Genomic DNA, 18918 nt, shown 5'->3' with positions numbered 1-18918 from the left:
CCCGGATGCCGAGTGATGTGGAGCACTTTTTCGTGTGTCTTTTGGCCATCTGGATGTCTTCTTTGCAGAAATGTCTGTTCTTCATGTCCTCTGCCCATTTCTTGATTGGATTCTTTATTCTTTGGGTGTTGAGTTTGCTAAGCTCTTCATAGATTTTGGATACTAGCCCTTTATCTGATATGTCATTTGCAAATATCTTCTCCCATTCTGTCAGGTGTCTTTTGGTTTTGTTAACTGTTTCCTTTACTGTGCAAAAGCTTTTGATCTTGATGAAGTCCCAATAGTTCATTTTTGCCCTTGCTTCCCTTGCCTCCTTGAAATTTCTAAGAAGCAGACATTACTTTGTATTTATTTTGATGCTGCAGGAATTTTACTGAGCTGATTCCCATGGTGTTTAGATTTCATTATTTAAAAAGGGAGGTGACAGCTTCTTGGCCATTCATACAGCCTTAGTCCTCCTGTTTTTTTTTCTTTTTTTTTTTTTTTTAAAGATTTTATTTATTTATTTGACAGACAGAGATAGCAGGTAGGCAGAGAGGCAGGCAGAGAAAGGAAGGGAAGCAGGCTCCCCGCTGAGCAGAGAGCCTGACGTGGGGCTCGATCCCAGGACCCCAGGATCACGACCCGAGCTGAAGGCAGAAACTTCAACCCACTGAGCCACCCAGGCGCCCCAGTCCTTCTGTTTTAAAGGCACCACTCAAAACATTTCTTATTGGTTACTGAAATAACATAAAAGTATAATATTTCCATTGAGAAAAAAGTCTAAACAGTGTGAACATGTGGAGGAAGCAGTGAAATCTTCCCTCCTGTGTCAGCCCACTCCTGCTTGCCCTTCTCATCCCCAGGGCTAAGTAGTAGGAACAATTTGCTATCTATCCTTTAGGTGTTTTCCTGTGCATATAAAATTGATATGCTAACACATGTGCATGTGTGTGTATAACATATGTTTATCTCTTTATAGATTTATTTAGTTTTGAGAGAGAGAAGGCAAGCTGGGGGGAGTAGAGGGAGAGAAGATCCTCAAGGAGACTCCCCGCTGAGCGTGGAGCTTGACACAGGACTTGAAGCCACAACCCTGAGATCATGACATGAGCTGGAGTCAAGACGACTGACCCATAACATACTTTAAAAAAGGAATCATACTATATACTTTGTTCTGCAACTTGCTTTTTCCAACCTATTATTTGGAACTAGAGATTCACAGAAAGTTGCAAAAAGTACTAAGGGGCCCTGTGTATCCTTCACTCTGTTTCCCCCAGTGGTAGTATCTTACTTAACTATATTACAGTACCAAACCAGGAAAGTGACATTGGTACAACCTAGGGCTTACTACAATTTCATAGTTTTACGTGCACTCACTTGTTAGTGTGTATAGTTTCCTACGGAATTTTGTCACGTGTGGAATTGTGTAACCACCACAATCAAGGTATGGAATTGTGCTATCACCATAGGGCTTCTCACACTCTCCATTTATAACTCCAGTCTCCACTTCCCAACCCCTGTCAACCACTCATCTATTCTTCACTTCCAGAAGTTTTTTATTTCAAGAGTGTTATATAAATGGGATTATGTTGGCTTGTTTCACTCAGCGTAATTCCTTGAGAGCCACTGGAATTGTTGCAGCTACTGACAGTCTGAACTTGCTTGTTCTTCACTCAACAATGTATCATGGGCCTTCCCTGTCAGTCTATATAGATACTTCTTTTTGCTTAAAAAAAAATGCATAGTATTGTAGAGAATGGATATATCCATTAAGTATTTAATATCTTTCATTATGGATAATTAATTATTTCTGATTTTTTTCCAATCTCAAATGATGCTGTCATGTGTTTCTGTGTGCAGGCATACTCACATAGCTGCATTTCCCAGGCACAGGTCCCACCAAGTGGAACTCCTGTATCAATGCCTGGCACTGGTACTGGAAGATAATCTTCCAGTCAGAAGGTAGTACTGAACGTTTTTTCCTGATTACAAAAATAATATCCTTCCAGATCTCCATGTCTGCACAGTTATTGTTTTCTTTGTAGGGAATTACACTGAGAAACTACTCAGTGACTACTATGACTGGCACTATTTTTAGGTACTGGGAGAATAGTGAAATAAGATAGTGTTATAAATTTTTCTCACAAAAACCTTTTTTTCACTTTCTCATCTGGTTTTAATATACATACTTTGAAAGATTTACAAAGGGATGCCTGGGTGGCTCAGTCAGTTAAGCATCTGACTCTCGATCTTGGCTCAGGTCATCATCTGAGGATTGTGGGATCCAGTCCCGTGATGGCTTCCATGCTCAGTGGGGAGTCTGCTTGGGATCATCTCTCTCCCTCCCCCATCCCCTGTTCTCTCTCTCTTAATTAAATAAATCTTTAAAAAAGAAAGATTCCTGTAGTATATAACATATAAAGCAAAACACAGAAGATCCCTTCACTAGTGCCCTGCTGACCCCTCCCCCTTTTCCCAACTGTTTTGGTGTTTCCTTCTAGTCTCCTTTGATGTTTCTATGTATGTTTTTCTCCACAGATTTAAAAGCAATGTATTTATCACAGAAAACTGAAAAATAATTAAATAGTAAATCCACTTATTTTTTTAAAGATTTATTTATTTTTTTAAGAGAGGAAGAACGTGTGAGCCCAGGTGGGGAGAATCTAAAAGCAGACCCCCTGCTGAGCCTGGAGCCTGACTGGGGGTTCAATCCCACCACCCATGAGATCATGACCTGAGCTGAAACTGAGTCAGACACTTAACCGACTGAACCACCCAGGAGTCCCAAAACAAATTCACTTAAAACCACAATATCAGAGCATGGTATCTAGGCAAACACATTTCTTTAATATGACTTAGGATCATACACATGGTTTTATACCTCACTTTTTCATCTGTCATGAATAATGTCCTGTATCAAAGTTTGGAAGCACTAGTTTTTTTTTAATCAGTATGAGTGAACATCACCAACTCAGTTAATAAAGAAAGGTAGTCTAGTCCTCAGTAGGAGAATAAAATGTTTCATTTTAGAAGCAAGAAAGAACATCAGGCCCCTATAAATATTTCAATTAGAAGAGTGTCTTCTCTTTTAATAATCAGAATAAAATAAGACATTAAACAATAAAGCACAGAATATATCATTGAATGCTTCTAATCAATACTTGACCTATACTACTAGAGTATTAGCAAGAAAGCATGTCTTCCATTTAACTGTTTAACAATGTATCTATAGAGTATAGCTGTATCAAATGCTGATTGATACAGATCAGTCTGCAGCTGTAATCTACATAGAAACACATCTGTAGAACCTCAACCTTGTACTGCCTTTTATCTCACTCACAAACCAATAAAAAAGCACTGAATGTGTACTTCCCAAAGTGGTTTAGCAATTCTACCTCTAAAATAGTTCTCTAGTTTTACATAAAATTAAACAGGAAGATATTTATAAAATGTTATTCCACTAGCTCTATATCATGCGTCATCACCCAAGACATCTAGGTTGTTTCAAAACAAGAAACTTAATTTCTTTTATTTATTTATTTATTTATTTATTTGAGAGAGAGTGAGAGTACAAGCAGGGGGAATGGCAGAGGGAGAGAAGCAGGTTCCCCACTGAGAAGGGAGCCTGATGTGGGACTTGATCCCAGGACCTTGAAACCGTGACCTGAGCTGAAGGCAGATGCTTAACAGACTGAACCACCCAGGCACTCCAAGAAATTTAACTGTATCCACTACAAACACATATGGACCTTTTGGTTTGGGGTTCTGAGGAGTGTTCTCTTCAGTCAGCCACCTCCACCACAACCCCTAAGTTCGACCCCAGTGAGATCACACTCATGTACCTGAGGTGCTCTGGTGCCACATCTGCCCTGGCACCTACGATCAGCCCCCTGGTCTGTCTCTAGAAAAAATGGCTGGTGATGACATCACTAAGGCAACTGGTGATTGGAAGGGTTTGAGGATGACTATGAGATCGACCATTTGGTACAGGTAGGCCCAGACTGAAGGGCTACCTTCTGCCTCTGCCCTGATTATCAAAGCCCTCAAGGAACTGCCAAGAGACAGAAAGAAGCAGGAAAACATTAAGCACAGTGGAAATAGCACTTTTGATGAGATTGTCAGCAATGCCCGACAGATGTGGCACCAATCTTTAGCCAGAGAACTGTCTGAAACCATGAGAGAGGTCCTGGGCACTGCCCAGTCTGTGGGCTGCAATGCTGATGGTCGCTGCCCTCATGACATCATAGATGACATCAATAATGGTGCAGTGGAATGCCCCGCTAGTTAAGAACTACTACAAAAAAACACATTTCAATAAAAGATCATTTAACAACCAAAACCAAAACAAAACCCCAACCCCCCCACACACATATGGAATCAAGTGTAATTTGGAGTGTTTTCTAAAAATGAACAGATGGCATAGGACATTTCCTTTCATACATTCTTTTGTAATTTGTCCAGGAAAGAGTTCATAAATGTGATACAGCTCAAAGAGATGGAAACGACATCAGTTTCAGAAGACAGTCCTTTTTTTCTTTTAAAATAAACTCCATCACAGGATATTAGGTTTTGAACTTAATAACCAAAAAAAAAAAAAAGTACCAAAAGCACATTATTTTACTATGTGTAACAAACATCTTCACTTCAAAGTATCTAGAAAGACTAGATGTTAAAATATGGACCTACAATGTTAACTCTAGGTATAGCTGTTTGGAATAAAATGCACAGGGGGAAGGATGGTTATAATCTGAAAGTGTCTCCAAAATATGACATTTTGGCAAAATCTCTCCTTATTTTTTGTCTTCCCAACCTAACTAAAGGACAAAATACAGGCATGCTGTACTCCAGAGGTAGGTTAAGAATTTCACTTCTAAAAGTACCGTTTAAAAGTCTTCTTACAAATTTAACCAAGAAAGTATACAAAATATTTATCAATCCTCTGTCATATGGAATCAGAGCACACCCTTTTCTAGTGTATACACCTTGTATACAGCAACATTATAGGAAATGTGTATAATTCACTTCCCAGTCTTCTCCATCTACTCAGTGAAAAGTATAGATGAATTATTTTTCAAAGTGGTTCAGTGTTTCTATTAGAAAGACAATCTAAGAAGAGCAAAATGTTAACCCTTTCTGTATCTACTGTTAAATAGGATGAGCACCTCTAAACATCTAGAAAAGCAACATACTTTAATTAAGGACTGAAGTTTAATCACTATATATACTGCATACAGGAGTGCGGAGTGATAGCACACATCCAGGGAAATGGCTCCAACACACCAGTTCTGGGGAAGCCTTTCCCTGCCTCTCATTCATTGTCTTCTCTCCTTCCCTCCAACCCTGGACAAAATATGTGGATGTGAATCCAAAACGTGATGTAGAGGCTGCATTTCCAAGTCATTTCCAGATGAAGTGTCTCTTGAGTGAATAAACAAAAAGTTCACAAAACAAGTCTTTTCTCTAATTGTCCTTTTAGCATATGTTGATAGCTTCTCTGCATCTAGAAAGGTCACAGGTCGCCGAAAAGGGCTTCAAGTTTAAAAGGCCGTGGGAAAGGCTTACAGAAGCTTATCTACACTATACACACAGGTTTATAGTTGGTAAATCTTCCAAACAGGTGGTCATCACTTCCAAGCAGCCAAAGGAGGCACCTCATAAGCGGCCATTTTTCATCCCCTGTACCAGAATGCCCAGAGGCCTGCTGATGTCCTGGGCCCTTGCACTGCCTGCTTGGGCCCTGGCGGATTCGGAACTGGGAGCTTTCTTTACCATCTCAGTGTGGAGGTAGCCACGAGGGTAGGAGCAGCTGCCCCCCACCCCAAGTCAGCCCTGGAAGGCAGGGCAGGCTGTGCCTATGCGTTCTCTCTGGTCCCAGCACTCACCCAACCTCTGGAGCAGATGCTCAACAAATTAGCTGAGTTTGAGCACACAGGTACACATATGTACTTTGAAAGCTCTAGGCAGGAATCATACCATGTAGGTAGAGTAATGTCTTCGAGATCTTTCCCATGGAGATACTTCAATTTTTATGTATATAGCTATCCAAAAACTTCTTCAAATGCCTTCACTGTAGTCTCTGGAAAAGAGTAACATAATTTAGCTGATTCCCTATAAATGAACATGTGCTGCTTTCCCAAAATTCTCTCAAAAACCCAGCCTTAGGTGCATATCTCTAAATAAATTCCTAAGAGTACAGTGCCCAGTACCAAGATTATGCACAGTGAAACTTGGACATATATTGCCAAATTACTTTTTTAATGAAGTTAACTCATTTTACATTCCCACCAAAATTCTTCTTTGCCCATATTATCAGCAAAACTGGCTATTGGCTGTCTTAGACAAAAATAATCTTATCAGTGTTTTCACTTGTATTTCCTTATTTAATGAAGCCAAGCATTCATATGCAATTATTGATCCTTATTTCTTTTGTGAATTTCTTGTTCTACCTCCATTTTTCCCTTGGTGCTAGTTTTCCTCTTAAATTTGCATGTACTCAAATCTGTTTTTCTTCATGAGCACTTAGAAATATCTTTCCGAGCCCATTATAGAATTTGTTGCGCATGCTTTTGCTGTAGCATTTGTTTTCATTTTCTAATGTTTAATTAAGTTCATGAGCCAAGTGGAATTTGTTCTGATGTAAGATGTGAAGGATAGAGCAACTTCATTTTTTCCCAAATGGCTGGCACGCTGGTCCGGATTCACATCTCAAACAACCTATTTTTCCCTCACTGATCTAGAATGCCTAACCCATTTTTCTTTTTTAAAAGTAACAGGTGCATACAATATAAAAATAGTATGAAAGGGCAAACTGAAATGTAACCTATTCCTGACCCCTTAATTCTCTTGTGAACGTTCTGCCACCATAAATAGCAGTGGAACATGCTGTTTCCATTCTTCCCTTGGTTTAAACAGCTCTGCAACTAATATCCTTAGGTACTGCTCACAATGAAGAAGTAAATCTACAAAATTCCCCAAAGTAGAACTGATAGGTCAGAGAATATGGGCATTTGAAAACTTGGTATTGCCAAACTGCTCTGCAATGATGCGGCACAAATTTATACTTCCACTAAAATGTGTCAAGGATTGTTTGACTAATCTTTTTCAAGTTTGGGATAATTTTATAGGCTATGATGCTCACTTTTCTTTGAGAACTTGGGACATGACAGAGTAATGAACATGAAATTCCTTACAATTCTTTTCTGAACTCCAGTGTTCATTTTGTGGGTAGGTAGTACCAAAATAAAGTCAAGGATTTATAATCTAGAGCTGTCTTGAAAGCATGTGTGACCAATATATGGCTAAATTAGTAATGGTAGTATAGTTCTTCAGGCAGTACAGAGCCCTAATAACTTGGTTTGGAGTCATGGGGAAGTGTGATGGAAGCACGCTACTGGATTGGAAATCTTGGATGAAAAGAATTACCTTACTGGTGAATGGGCTGAGAGGTAACATTCTTGCTTGAAGAACAACAGATGGTAGATTAAGGAGTGGAAATGGCACTTAAATCCTCTGTATCAGATGGAAGGCACTGATATGGAGGGGTTAAAAAAAATGAGGTTAACTTCACAGGAGTGTTAAAACATTCATTAAAACCTGTTATACAGAAAAAACTGTTAGTTCTCATCCCTCTAGATTCTGGGGTGCATGACTGTAAGATAGATAAAAGAGGCCAACATCAGTCAATTTTCCAGAATGCTTCTGAGAAGTTAGCTTATGAGAAGTGAGAAAAGTAAAGCGAGCATGATGTCATTAGTGCTTTGGGTGTCAAAATGGCCATTTGGCCAGTTAATGGTCTATTTTCCTTCCTACCCCAAACATATCGCTCTAAATTCCCCTCCGTTTCCCACCCCTCCCCCCCACAAAAAAACATAAAGGTTGCTTCATCTATACTGGTTCCTGCGAGTGTTTTGAAATTTTGCTAGTCTAAAAACTGGGAATCCTAGCTCTCAGAGCCTTCCTGTTTCATTCAGCAGCCTCAAATATCAAAACTTTGTTGACTGGGAAGGGAATTATAACAGAAATGTCAAAAAGAATTCTACACAAGATAAAACCCATTATTCAGCATTTTGACAGCCACAATTCAACAATGCTTAATAGGGTTTCAAAGGTACTTACAATCCTAAAGTGACTTTTGAATTGAAAATCAACTTATCTTCAGTAAAAGCAAATTTAAAATCTTTTGAATAAAGCAATCTATACCTCGCCTATGTAAACTAAAACATCGCTGCACTCAAATAGTACCTGTCTTAGATGTGGTTACTCGCAAATTATTAGCTAATTCTCTAAACACTACTTTACCAAATTTGCAACATGACCAAAATAATAGTTAGAATCTCTCATTTGGTAAATACCACTTTATAACAACAACAGCAACAACAACAACAACAACAAACCTGTTCTTTCAGGACTTTATTTTGTATATTAATAAAGTAAATCATTATTATGATTTTTGAAAAAAAAGTTAAAAAATGTTCAGCCTTCATGTTAATGTAGATTAGGCCATCCAAAAGGCAAAGAGTTAACATTAAGTCATGGTCCAGGATTATACTTATTAGAAACAAATACAGGACTTACAGTACTTGATAAGTAAAGACAACCAAAATAAACTGTATTTCAAATTTGTTTCTATAAAAACATATTAAAGATTAATTTAAAATAGTGTCCATCTTTTCTTTTAAATGGGCATAGCCTCATCTGCAGTCATGTACAAATATAATAGACTTGACTAATAGCTTTCTTAATCTTTTAATACAAATACGATTCCTTGCCTTTATGCAACTCAACAAAATAATATAGAGTGAAGTCATTAGAAAAATATGGACCTTTCTGAATCTATATTGCATTTTTAATTTATATTGGAAAATACAGTTCAGATCATAAGAAACACATGGATTTCAGGCTTACATATTATCTATGTCTTACAAATTATCCGATATGGTTCTTTATTTTGGCTGAAATGCAAAAATATGATAATTTCTTAATAACAGATTAGTTATTTGAAAAATAGTTTCCATTGATAGCAGTGCTAGTCCTAGAACAAAACATAAGCAAAACATATTTGTAAGTCACTGTCTATTCAGTGCCCCAAATACACAGATCCTAACACTAAGCCCTTACTACACATTTGCTTTAAAGATTACTGAATGGACATCTCATGTGTCTGATAATCTTTAACTTGAACAATCCTGTAAACATAGTCAAAATCTTCTAAAGGAATTAAAATTCAAGTAAACACTGCATATTTGATTTAAACTAACCTTACAATTAAATTCACCTATGACACATTGGATCAAAACCATTTAATATGGTAAGAAGGTTTTTAAAAATCATCCACATGTAAAGATGGAATTAAACTCTGTAAACATGTTTATGTTTAATAACTACTGTACTGCAGCTGCTCTTTGGTTTGGCAAAGTGATATTGGTCAGATGCCCCAGGTACTGAATATGCAAGTAAATCTCAACCCAGGTAAAACCAAGACTCCTGTCAACTTTGTCTTTAATGGCAATGGCAAGACCTGAAATTCAACTTTATTTTCCTTAAATATCACACCACAACTATTCAAGTGTTTGATGGACCAAAGATAGCACTAATACATTTTGAAGGCTTTCATTTTGACCATTCCCCCTCCAAAGAGTTGATAGAACAAATCAATATCAGTTCAAATACCAAAGAGGCAGCCTTGCCCTGACTCCCATGCAGCTTGTAGGCCCTTGCTGAATGACCAGTAATATGTATGAATAAATCAGCCAAATATTTAGAATGTGGCAAAATGTTGGCTATAAATTAAAGCAAAGGTGACTAAAGCAAAAGGCTTCAAGTGAAAATTTCTGAAAAGGTGTTTGCTGTGCTATTAAAGATGATGGTGAAATACAACTTAAAAGAGAAAGATACACCACCACAAAAGTGCCTGGATAGGTTAAAGGGGAAATTTATGTTTCCTCAATTGTTAATCATGAAAATGCATGAAAATCCTTTGATCTAAATGTAAAAATGCTCACAAAAAGTACCAGGAGAATAATTCTGAAAGTAGTCAAGTAGGTTTAAGCATTCAAAATTTCCTTATAATACACAAAATGCCAAAATGAAGTGATATTTTGTTATCCCTTAACTCTCAGTTCTAGAGTCAAGATTATTGGAACGACAAAGTTGAAATAAAGATAGAAGAATCATAATAATAGTATTCCAAACTATATTTTCAAAGCTAACTCATTCCTTTGGTTCAAAAGGAAAAAAAACCCCACCTAACTTCCTTTTAAAATCTAGTATTAGTACGGCCAACAGAATTAGACAAATCCTCTGAACTAATACCTGGAATAGCTGAGTATAAAATATATGCTACATTAGGAAATCATAGCACTATCCCTAGCATATGTTTGGCATACAGAAGATACTCCAAAAATATTTGTTGGATGAATGAAATGTAAGGTTAATTTTGCAAAATTAGGAATCAAAGAATGTGAGAGGTCATCTAGTCCAACTCATGCATAACATGCTTTCCCCCCAATTCCATTTTACAGATAGGGAAATTTTAACGGTTGATATTTACAGATGCTGGTTAAGATTTATCTCTACCCGATGTTGGAAGCAATCAATCATTTTAGTTTGTGTATATTTGACCAAACAGGATATGTGAGGAGTAATATTTCTACCTGGCTTCTCCTTTATAGAATACAGCATTTGCCTTTAAAATTAATGCAACAATTCCTGTCACTTAGATTACATTTCAAAAGAAAAAGGAGATCTAGGTCTACCAGGCAGAGAGGGGCTGGTGTTTAGAAAGTCAGATTTAAAATTTTGTGTGTTAAGAGTGGAATCCACTGCTCAGACTGGAAGTCTTAAATGACTGATTAGGTTAGAATTTCTTTCCATAAAGCAGAATTACATTAAGCAGTTTTACCCTAGTTTAAACTGCCTTTCAGTCACTGTTTAAGCTGTTACTGGAATACTGTAAAAAGTTTCAAAGTAATTTCTAGTAATCACCTAAATTGTCATTTGAAAGTCAGTAGCATGTTGGGGCCAATACCTTGGAGCCATAAATAATTTTTAACAGCTTACAATACCTCCCTATCTTCCTCTTTACTTTTCTTCTAGCCACTGCCACTATTCTGTGTCCAATATTTCTATAGCACATGTGCCTTTGTGACTCCCTGACCAAAAAAAATACCCATTAAAGTTCAACAGAAAAGTAATTTAAATGCAGCGAGGACCAAAAATGTTTCCTATACTGCCAAGTTTCCTTTAAGCCTTGGGCACAACACTACATTACATGGTTATATTAATGCTTAGAACTAAGCCATCAATGAATCATACAAATGTGCTCCATGTTTTAAATAATTATATGTAGATATCTGAATCTTTCTGAGTGTTATCTTATAGCCAACAATAAAAAACTTTATTATAAATGTTGAAAAGTATAAAACAGTAATTATAAATCAGCAACACCCAATAAAAAAAAGTTATTTTCTTTTCCTTACACAGTATAAGCAACAGTAAATAGATATTATTATTCACCTTCAGCCACTATACTGCCCTACATGTACTTAAGATAACTTTTCAGCTTGTGTTTCAAGAGTGAAACTTTATATGAATACAAAGAAACAACTCTTAATTATGTAACTCAGATGTCAAAAAAATACATATACTCTGTTAACATGTGACTTGATAGCTCATAGTGTAGCATCTCATAACAGGTGGGTGTTATTTCCAGAGTAAAATTAAGTCACTTTTGTAGCAGTAAGTTGATGTAGCACAAATGGGTGTATTTAAGATTAAGGCATCTTTCTGCGCTGGGGTAGTGCTTCTGTGGATCCGGCGATCTGTACAAAGGCTTCCTTTTTAAAAAATATATCTTCTCTTATACTTCAGTTATTTCATTCCATTGATCATTTTCTTGCAAATAAAACTGAAAATATCAGTCCATAGTATGTTTTTATAAACCTATAAAAACAAAAACAGTTGAGTTATTGGTTAAAATTTGATTTTATATTTCTGAAAATAAAGGTATATTAAATAGTTCTGTGCACTAAGGTACAAAGCTGCTAACATAACGAGATGGAATAAATATTTTAAAACTACTACTATTGTAATAATAACGAAGATTTTTATGAACAGTGAGTGACATCTCTTTCTTCCTCTGAAGCAATCAAGAGAGCATTTTAAAAGAGGTAGATTCTTACAGTTATCCCTTAATGTTAACTTGGACATGAGCTGAGGAGATGCCTTATTTACCTCTTTGTAAGACTGCTGTAGGATATGGGGAATTACCCACAGCAACACTTACAGGTTGTGGAGCATCCATCAGACATTACCCTAGGACCAGGGCTATATTGCATGGAGAATCCTAGAACCAGGGCTATACCGCAGCCACAGTTTTGGCTGGCGTGAACACCACATGATAAATCACCACTCCTCTTCAGAGTCCAGCCTGACACAAGCCCCCACTGAGAGTTCTGATTCAGTCTAGGTTTTAGCCTCTGGCTGTTACTTTGGACATGGGCTCTTTGACAAAAATGAACTCCTAACACAGAGAAACTGAGGTAATAATTGGATGTTGTCTTAAGTTGCTAAGATTGTGGTAATTTGTTATGGAACAAAAGGTAACCAATACACATTATAAAGAAGATTTCAAAAAATCTAATAGCTGCCTAAAATGCTACTGAGTCACTGAGCTAAGCATCAGAAGAGACAGAGAATTCACTACATCCCTCAGAATTCAACTTAGTTACATTACTCTGACTGCAGATACTACAGTTTATGTTTAATCTGTCTCGAATGTCCTTGATTGCTATTTAAATTAATTTCCTCTGGCTATTGTCTCAGGGCTACCCAGATTGAGAACAGCTCATCAGTGTGGCTGGGTCCAGTAAACTTATCTTTTGTTGTGTCTTTTCCAACTAAGTCCTATAGGTAAACCTCTTCAGTCTTTTCTGCAGCCTAATTAATCACTCTTCTTTTTTAAACTAATTAACAAGACACTGTTTACTGAAAAGATTAGTTGTCTACATAGTTGTCCACATATCAACCCAAATCGGCTTTTGGTTTCCTCATTGATCTACCAATATGTATTTACAAAGACTGCACCAGGAATGGTTAGAAAAATGGGATTTAAGCAGCTATTACGTTCCAATCTCTTCTGAACTACCTAATTTTGCTGATATAATTAAAAGAGTAAAAAAAAAAATGATCTGTGAATTGTTCTGAGATTACAAAATATGCAAATAACTGCATTTGTTCAAGGAAAATTACCTTTATACTGTCTTACCTTGCTCTTATTCAAATGGTTAGTTATGAACAAGTGGTACTCAATTTTCTATTGCCACTGTAACATGGTTATTTGTCCCTGTAAGCACATAATTATATATGACAGGACAAAAAAAGAGAAGTATTAAGTTTCTGGCTAATTGGTAAAATTGAAGATTACAGTAAAAGCAACTTTTATGTAAGCACTAAATAGGTTTATGGTGTCAAGCATTTATCCTCTTGGAGAACCCAGAAGTAAAGCAGTGCTAAAAGCTGAAAGTCTGGTTTTATGCTTATATTTGTAAAAATGTCCATTGGCTTTTAAAGATGTTCAGCAGCAATAATTACAAGGCCCATGAAATGAATTTTTCCCTTGACCTACAAGGGTTCTAATGATCCTAACGAAGATTCTAATGATACCAATTCAAGAGAATAATTTAAGTGCTGCTAAAAGCCAAAAAAAGAAAAAAAAATCAGAAATTCCCACAGTAAGTTTTAAAGTATTTCCTCAAGTTGGCACCAAATGATCAGAATGTCCAAACATTTTCCCACAGTACAAGATGATGACAATGTTATTATTAGTACTGTTGAAAACTACCATGCATATATTTTAGGCTATAATGCTTGTTAGGTGGCCAGGCTATGTTATAAACACAATCTGGTCTGAAAGACCATCTCTGACTTATCAACTGTTCTACAATGCATCCACAATTCATTCATGAAAAGATTGAGTCATCAAGAAAAGGTTAAAATATATTTGGTACACTCTTTTTATATTGAAGCAGCAAAGACTACAATACATTTCAAAAATTATTTTTAAAAAAGTAAAAGTTAAGACACTAAAGATTAATCTTGTTCAAATGTTATTCAGAATAGAGAATGCCAAAAGAACTTTCTATATCTGAGGTAAAGAAGTATGCGGCTGGGTGACAAAAGAAAATCCCAACTCTGAACAGAACAAAACACAGCAAGAGCCACTATACTTCCTGATTCAAACCTCCTTCTCCATACAAGGTACCAATAAACACTGATACCCCATTTGTAAGGTATTTTCTTAAAAACTGTCACATATCTTACTATTTTTTTAAAGATTTAATTTATTTATTTGACAGACAGAGATTATAAGTAGGCAGAGAGGCAGGCAGAGAGAGAGGAGGAAGCAGGCTCCCCGCTGAGCAGAGAGTCCGATGCGGGGCTCGATCCTAGGACCCTGGGATCATGACCTGAGCTGAAAGCAGAGGCTTTATCCCACTAAGCCACACAGGTGCCCCATATCTTAGTATTTTAAAATATGCTGTTTTGATTTTTACATACTTGTTAAATCTGGTTGATCTTCATTTTAACCAGAAAAAACACTGTTTTCAAATGACAAGTATTACCTGATCTGACAGTGCCTTCTTCAGATCCATTCTCTATCCATTGAGATTCACTGTCCAACAATCGGTTTTTTGATTCACTAAGTGGTTTGATAGGAAAGGGTTGATTTGAGCCAATACTGAAAAAAGGAAGAAATAATTTAGTAAACAGTTTAATGCTCAATCAAGGATACTTAATTAATAAGCAGCAAATTAGTATTCCTTTTCCTAAATATGTGAGGGCAACTCATGAGATCTCAGCACTCTAAAAAAACTCTATCTTCAAAAAAAAAATATGCCCCCAACCCCCAACTGAATGGCTCTCTAAACCCAAGAATCTATATTCCAGCAGTGCCAATGAAAACAATTAGACAAAAGAAAAAAGCTTCAGAGGCCGGTGTGAAACTTTTAAATTTGTTAATCAAGAGCTGTAAGGTAGCACAAGGTGAGGATCTATATCTGTGGCCAGGACAAAAAAATTACCTGTCATTTCCCAAGTTTTCTGCTTTCTACCTCTGCAGTTTAGATCTAAGGGGAAAAAATGATTTAGTGATTTAGCGTAGACTTACTTTTCTTGCTAAGAGATCCAGGGAGGGAAGGAATGGAGGAGCACAAGAAGGAAAAGGGAACTAGTATTTCCTGTGTACTTACTATGGGTCAGATACTGTGCTAAGTGCTTTAAACACATTATGTCAACACAATAACCCTTGGAGGTAGGCATGGTTATCCTCATTTTATAGAGCTGGAAACCGAGTGAAACCGAGTCTCACACAGTTTAAGTGACTTGTTCAGATGCACAATAAATGTTAAGAGTTTTAAGGTCCTAAGACTGTAGGTTTGAAGGTCTATGTTCTGATACTAATAGACTGTCTTGGAATTTATAATCCCTCCTCCCCCACAATTTATTTCTGTCCTAAATAAATTTTGACTATTTCACTTTTATCTTTTTGACTTCTTTAAAATTTCATTTAAAATTCAAATTTCTTTGAATTTTTGAATTGGTTTGCTTACCATGCAAATACTGAAAAAGTATCCTCTAAGATGAATGAATGAGAAAAAATTTTACATTAATATTTTTTAAATCCTCCCTATTATTTTTACACTGCGGTTTAAATTTGTTTATCAAGATATAATGGTAGATAGTATGACTAATTTCTTTGAAAAAATACAGCTGATATAAACCAAGAATTGTATCTTGAAAGAATGTCTTAGTTTCTAGAAAGATGTAGCATAGTTAGGATAGCCGTGTTTCCTGGCTTGCCCAGACATTTCCAGTTACATGTATTTGTCCTTGTTCGACTATTAAAAAGCAAGCATTCTCTTTCTTATTCTCCAAGTGTTCTGGTTTGGAAGATAATAAGTATGGTTATACTAAGCATATTAGGTACCCACACATATTAGCTCTCAGTTAAAAAAAATTTTACATAGAATTTCTCTTTCCTTATCTATGTTGACTTATGAATTACTACTGTATTTACCAGATATGTATGTATGGCACATACACACAGTTTGTTTTATAATGAATAATGAAAAACTTAATGATAAGAAGCACACCTTCTAGGATATTCATTTTGATTTGTAACAGAAGCTTGTTCTGGATCCATCCCCACAAGGCGAGTTGGAAAACTGCAACCATCACCCAAGCTGCAAAATGAAAAAATATCAATAATAAATTTAAATCATATTAACTTAAATCAAGGTGATCAAATTCAACAACCATTCTTCTTCAAAAACACAGTATAAAGAAATTATCATAATCTGTCATTTCAGAGAATAATTCTTAAAATTCTCTAGGGTTACTAGCCTCGCTGAAGAAATAAGCTGTCTTCTCTTATAATTTACATATATTTAAAAAAATATCTTTCGGGGCGCCTGGATGGCTCAGTGGGTTAAAGCCTCTGCTTTCAGCTTGGGTCGTGGTCCCGGGGTCCTGGGATCAAGCCCCGCATGGGACTCTCTGCTCAGTGGGGAGCCTGCTTCCTCCTCTCTCTCTGCCTGCCTCTCTGCCTATTTGTGATCTCTGTCAAATAAATAAATAAATAAAATCTTAAAAAAATATATCTTTCATGACTATTAAGATTATAATGCCTGGTACACCTGAGTGGCTCAGTCAATTAAGCAGCTGCCTTTGGCTCATGTCATGGTCCCAGGGTCCTGGGATTGAGCCCTACATCGGGTTCCCTGCTCATCAGGGAGACTGCTTCTCCAACTCTTCCTCTGCCATAGTCCCTGCCTGTCCTTTCTCATTTGCTCTCTCTCTCTCAAATGAATACATAAAACTCTTAAAAAAAAAAAAAAAAAGATTATGATACCTCAAACACAGACATTTAAATACCTGGGAAGTTGGCTAATTAAATATTTGGGTAATTGACATTATAATGCTTATTAAGATTATGATTCTCTATTAAGATTATGATATCTCAAACACCGGTAATCAAATATTTGGGTAACTGACCTACTCATCACAATCATTTAAGACACCAAAGAAGCTCAAATTGAAATGCAAGATGTAAGTTCCAAATATTTATTCATTTGACAAATATTTTACTAAATGCCTATGATGCCCTGGGTACTATTATCAGGACTAGGGATATAGCAGTGAACAAAAGAGAAGAAAACCTCTGCCCTCAAGAAGTTACAATCTAAAAAAAGTATGGACATATCTTAATTTCACATTTTAAAATTATGTATAATAGGGACTTTCATCTCCAGCAAGATGGATTAACTGATAAATGGGACCTTCTGTCATGAACAACCAGAAAACCGAAAAGTATAAACAATAACTGTTTTCCAAACAAACAACACAGAACTGTGGTCTCTGAAAAAAGAGAAACCAACTGAGTCCCAGGTTTCTGCCAGGACTTGAGCACCAGTAGGAGAAAAAAGTAGAGTAAGGTAGTCTCAATCAACTGAGGTGACAGAGATGGGTGTTTCAGGAAGTTGTGGCAGCTTGAATCTACTAGACAGAGCTGAGGAAGAGGGAGATATGCAAAGAAAGGGCCACAACAAGTGCACAGCATTTTAGTAGAGTATTTTGATGAATGCTAAGCTACACATGTGAATCTAGGCTTAAAACAGCCTCAAAAGGACCAAGCTAAAACACAAGTAACTCCCAAAGGGAAGGAGCAAAATTTATTTATTTATTTTTAAAATTTATTTATAACAGAGCGAGATAACGAGAGAGGGAATATAAGCACAGGGAATCTGGACAGGGAGAAGGAGGCTCCCTGCTGAGCAGCATGCCTGATATGGGGCTCAATCCAAGGACCCTGGGACCATCACCCGAGCTGAAGGCAGACACTTAAGAACTGAGCCACCCAGATGCCAAGAGAGCAAAATTTAATACACAGAATTTAAAATGTCTACCATATAATAAAAAATTACTTGTATGGAGGCGCCTGGGTGACTCAGTGGGTTAAAGCTGCTGCCTTCGGCTCAGGTCATGATCCTAGGGTCCTGGGATTGAGCCCCACATGGGGCTCTCTGCTCAGCAGGGAGCCTGCTTCCCTTCCTCTCTCTCTGCCTACTTGTGATCTCTGTCAAATAAATAAATAAAATCTTTAAAAAAAATTACTTGTATGAAAAGTAGCAGGAAAATGTGGTTCACAACTAAGAAAAAAATAGATAATAGAAAAGAATTAGAAATGACTATGAAAATTTGAAGCAAATACCTTTTTAAAAAGTTTTTTTTAAGATTTTATTTATTTATTTGACAGATAGAGATCACAAGTACGCAGAGAGGCAGGCAGAGAGAGAGGAAGGGAAGCAGTCTCCCTGCTGAACAGAGAGCCTGATGTGGGGGTCGATCCCAGGACCCTAGGATCATGACCTGAGCCAAATGCAGAGAGGCTTTAACCCACTGAACCACACAGGCGCCCCAGCAAATACTTTAAAATAGTGACTGTAAATATGTCTGTGAACTAACCGGAAAAAAATGGATATGAGAAGAGAAATGTAAGATATAAAAAAGAACCAAATTGAACTTCTAGAGTTAAAAAATACAAGATCTGAAATGAAAATTCACTGGATGAGCTTAACAGCAGAGCAGACATCATAAAAGAAAGGGTCAGTGAACTTACAGACATAGCAACAGAAACTATCCAAACTTAGCAGACAGAGAAGAAGGATGGGGCCTGGGGAGCAAAGAACAGCAATGACCTGTGGATCACAATCAAGCAGTTAAACAAATGTATATTTAAGAATGCCCCAAAAACCAGTGGAGGGAGAGCATGAAAATTATTCAAATGTGATGAAAACTATAAATTCACAGATCCAAGAAGCCTAATGAACTCCAGAGAGGATAAACACAAAGAAACCATACCCAAAACCATCATTATCT

The 18918-nt window shown here is 36.8% G+C and overlaps 1 protein-coding gene and 1 pseudogene across 4 annotated transcripts in view; one reads left to right on the top strand and one right to left on the bottom strand.

Moving 5' to 3' along the window:
- The window catches only part of ZDHHC20 (zinc finger DHHC-type palmitoyltransferase 20), a 93583-nt gene that overhangs the window by 13663 nt on the left and 61002 nt on the right, over positions 1-18918 (bottom strand). The window contains exons 10-13 of one of the 4 annotated variants that reach the window (XM_032315354.1): positions 16134-16223; positions 14604-14719; positions 13247-13324; positions 9600-11922 (exon numbers count right to left, since the gene is read on the bottom strand). In XM_032315354.1, coding sequence (XP_032171245.1) covers positions 13287-13324; positions 14604-14719; positions 16134-16223 — 244 coding nt within the window. In that variant the 3' untranslated portion in view covers positions 9600-11922; positions 13247-13286. Of the gene's footprint in view, positions 1-9599; positions 11923-13246; positions 13325-14547; positions 14720-15062; positions 15108-16133; positions 16224-18918 lie in introns of those variants that run through there. The other 3 variants (XM_032315355.1, XM_032315356.1, XM_032315353.1) reach the window with 3 other exon arrangements.
- LOC116574559 lies at positions 3691-4448 on the top strand (annotated as a pseudogene).

Source organism: Mustela erminea, chromosome 15, assembly GCF_009829155.1.
Source record: "Mustela erminea isolate mMusErm1 chromosome 15, mMusErm1.Pri, whole genome shotgun sequence".
NCBI lineage: Eukaryota > Metazoa > Chordata > Mammalia > Carnivora > Mustelidae > Mustela > Mustela erminea.
The sequence above is the reverse complement of the archived record's forward strand: the minus strand, read 5'-3'. Positions and strand labels throughout refer to the sequence as shown.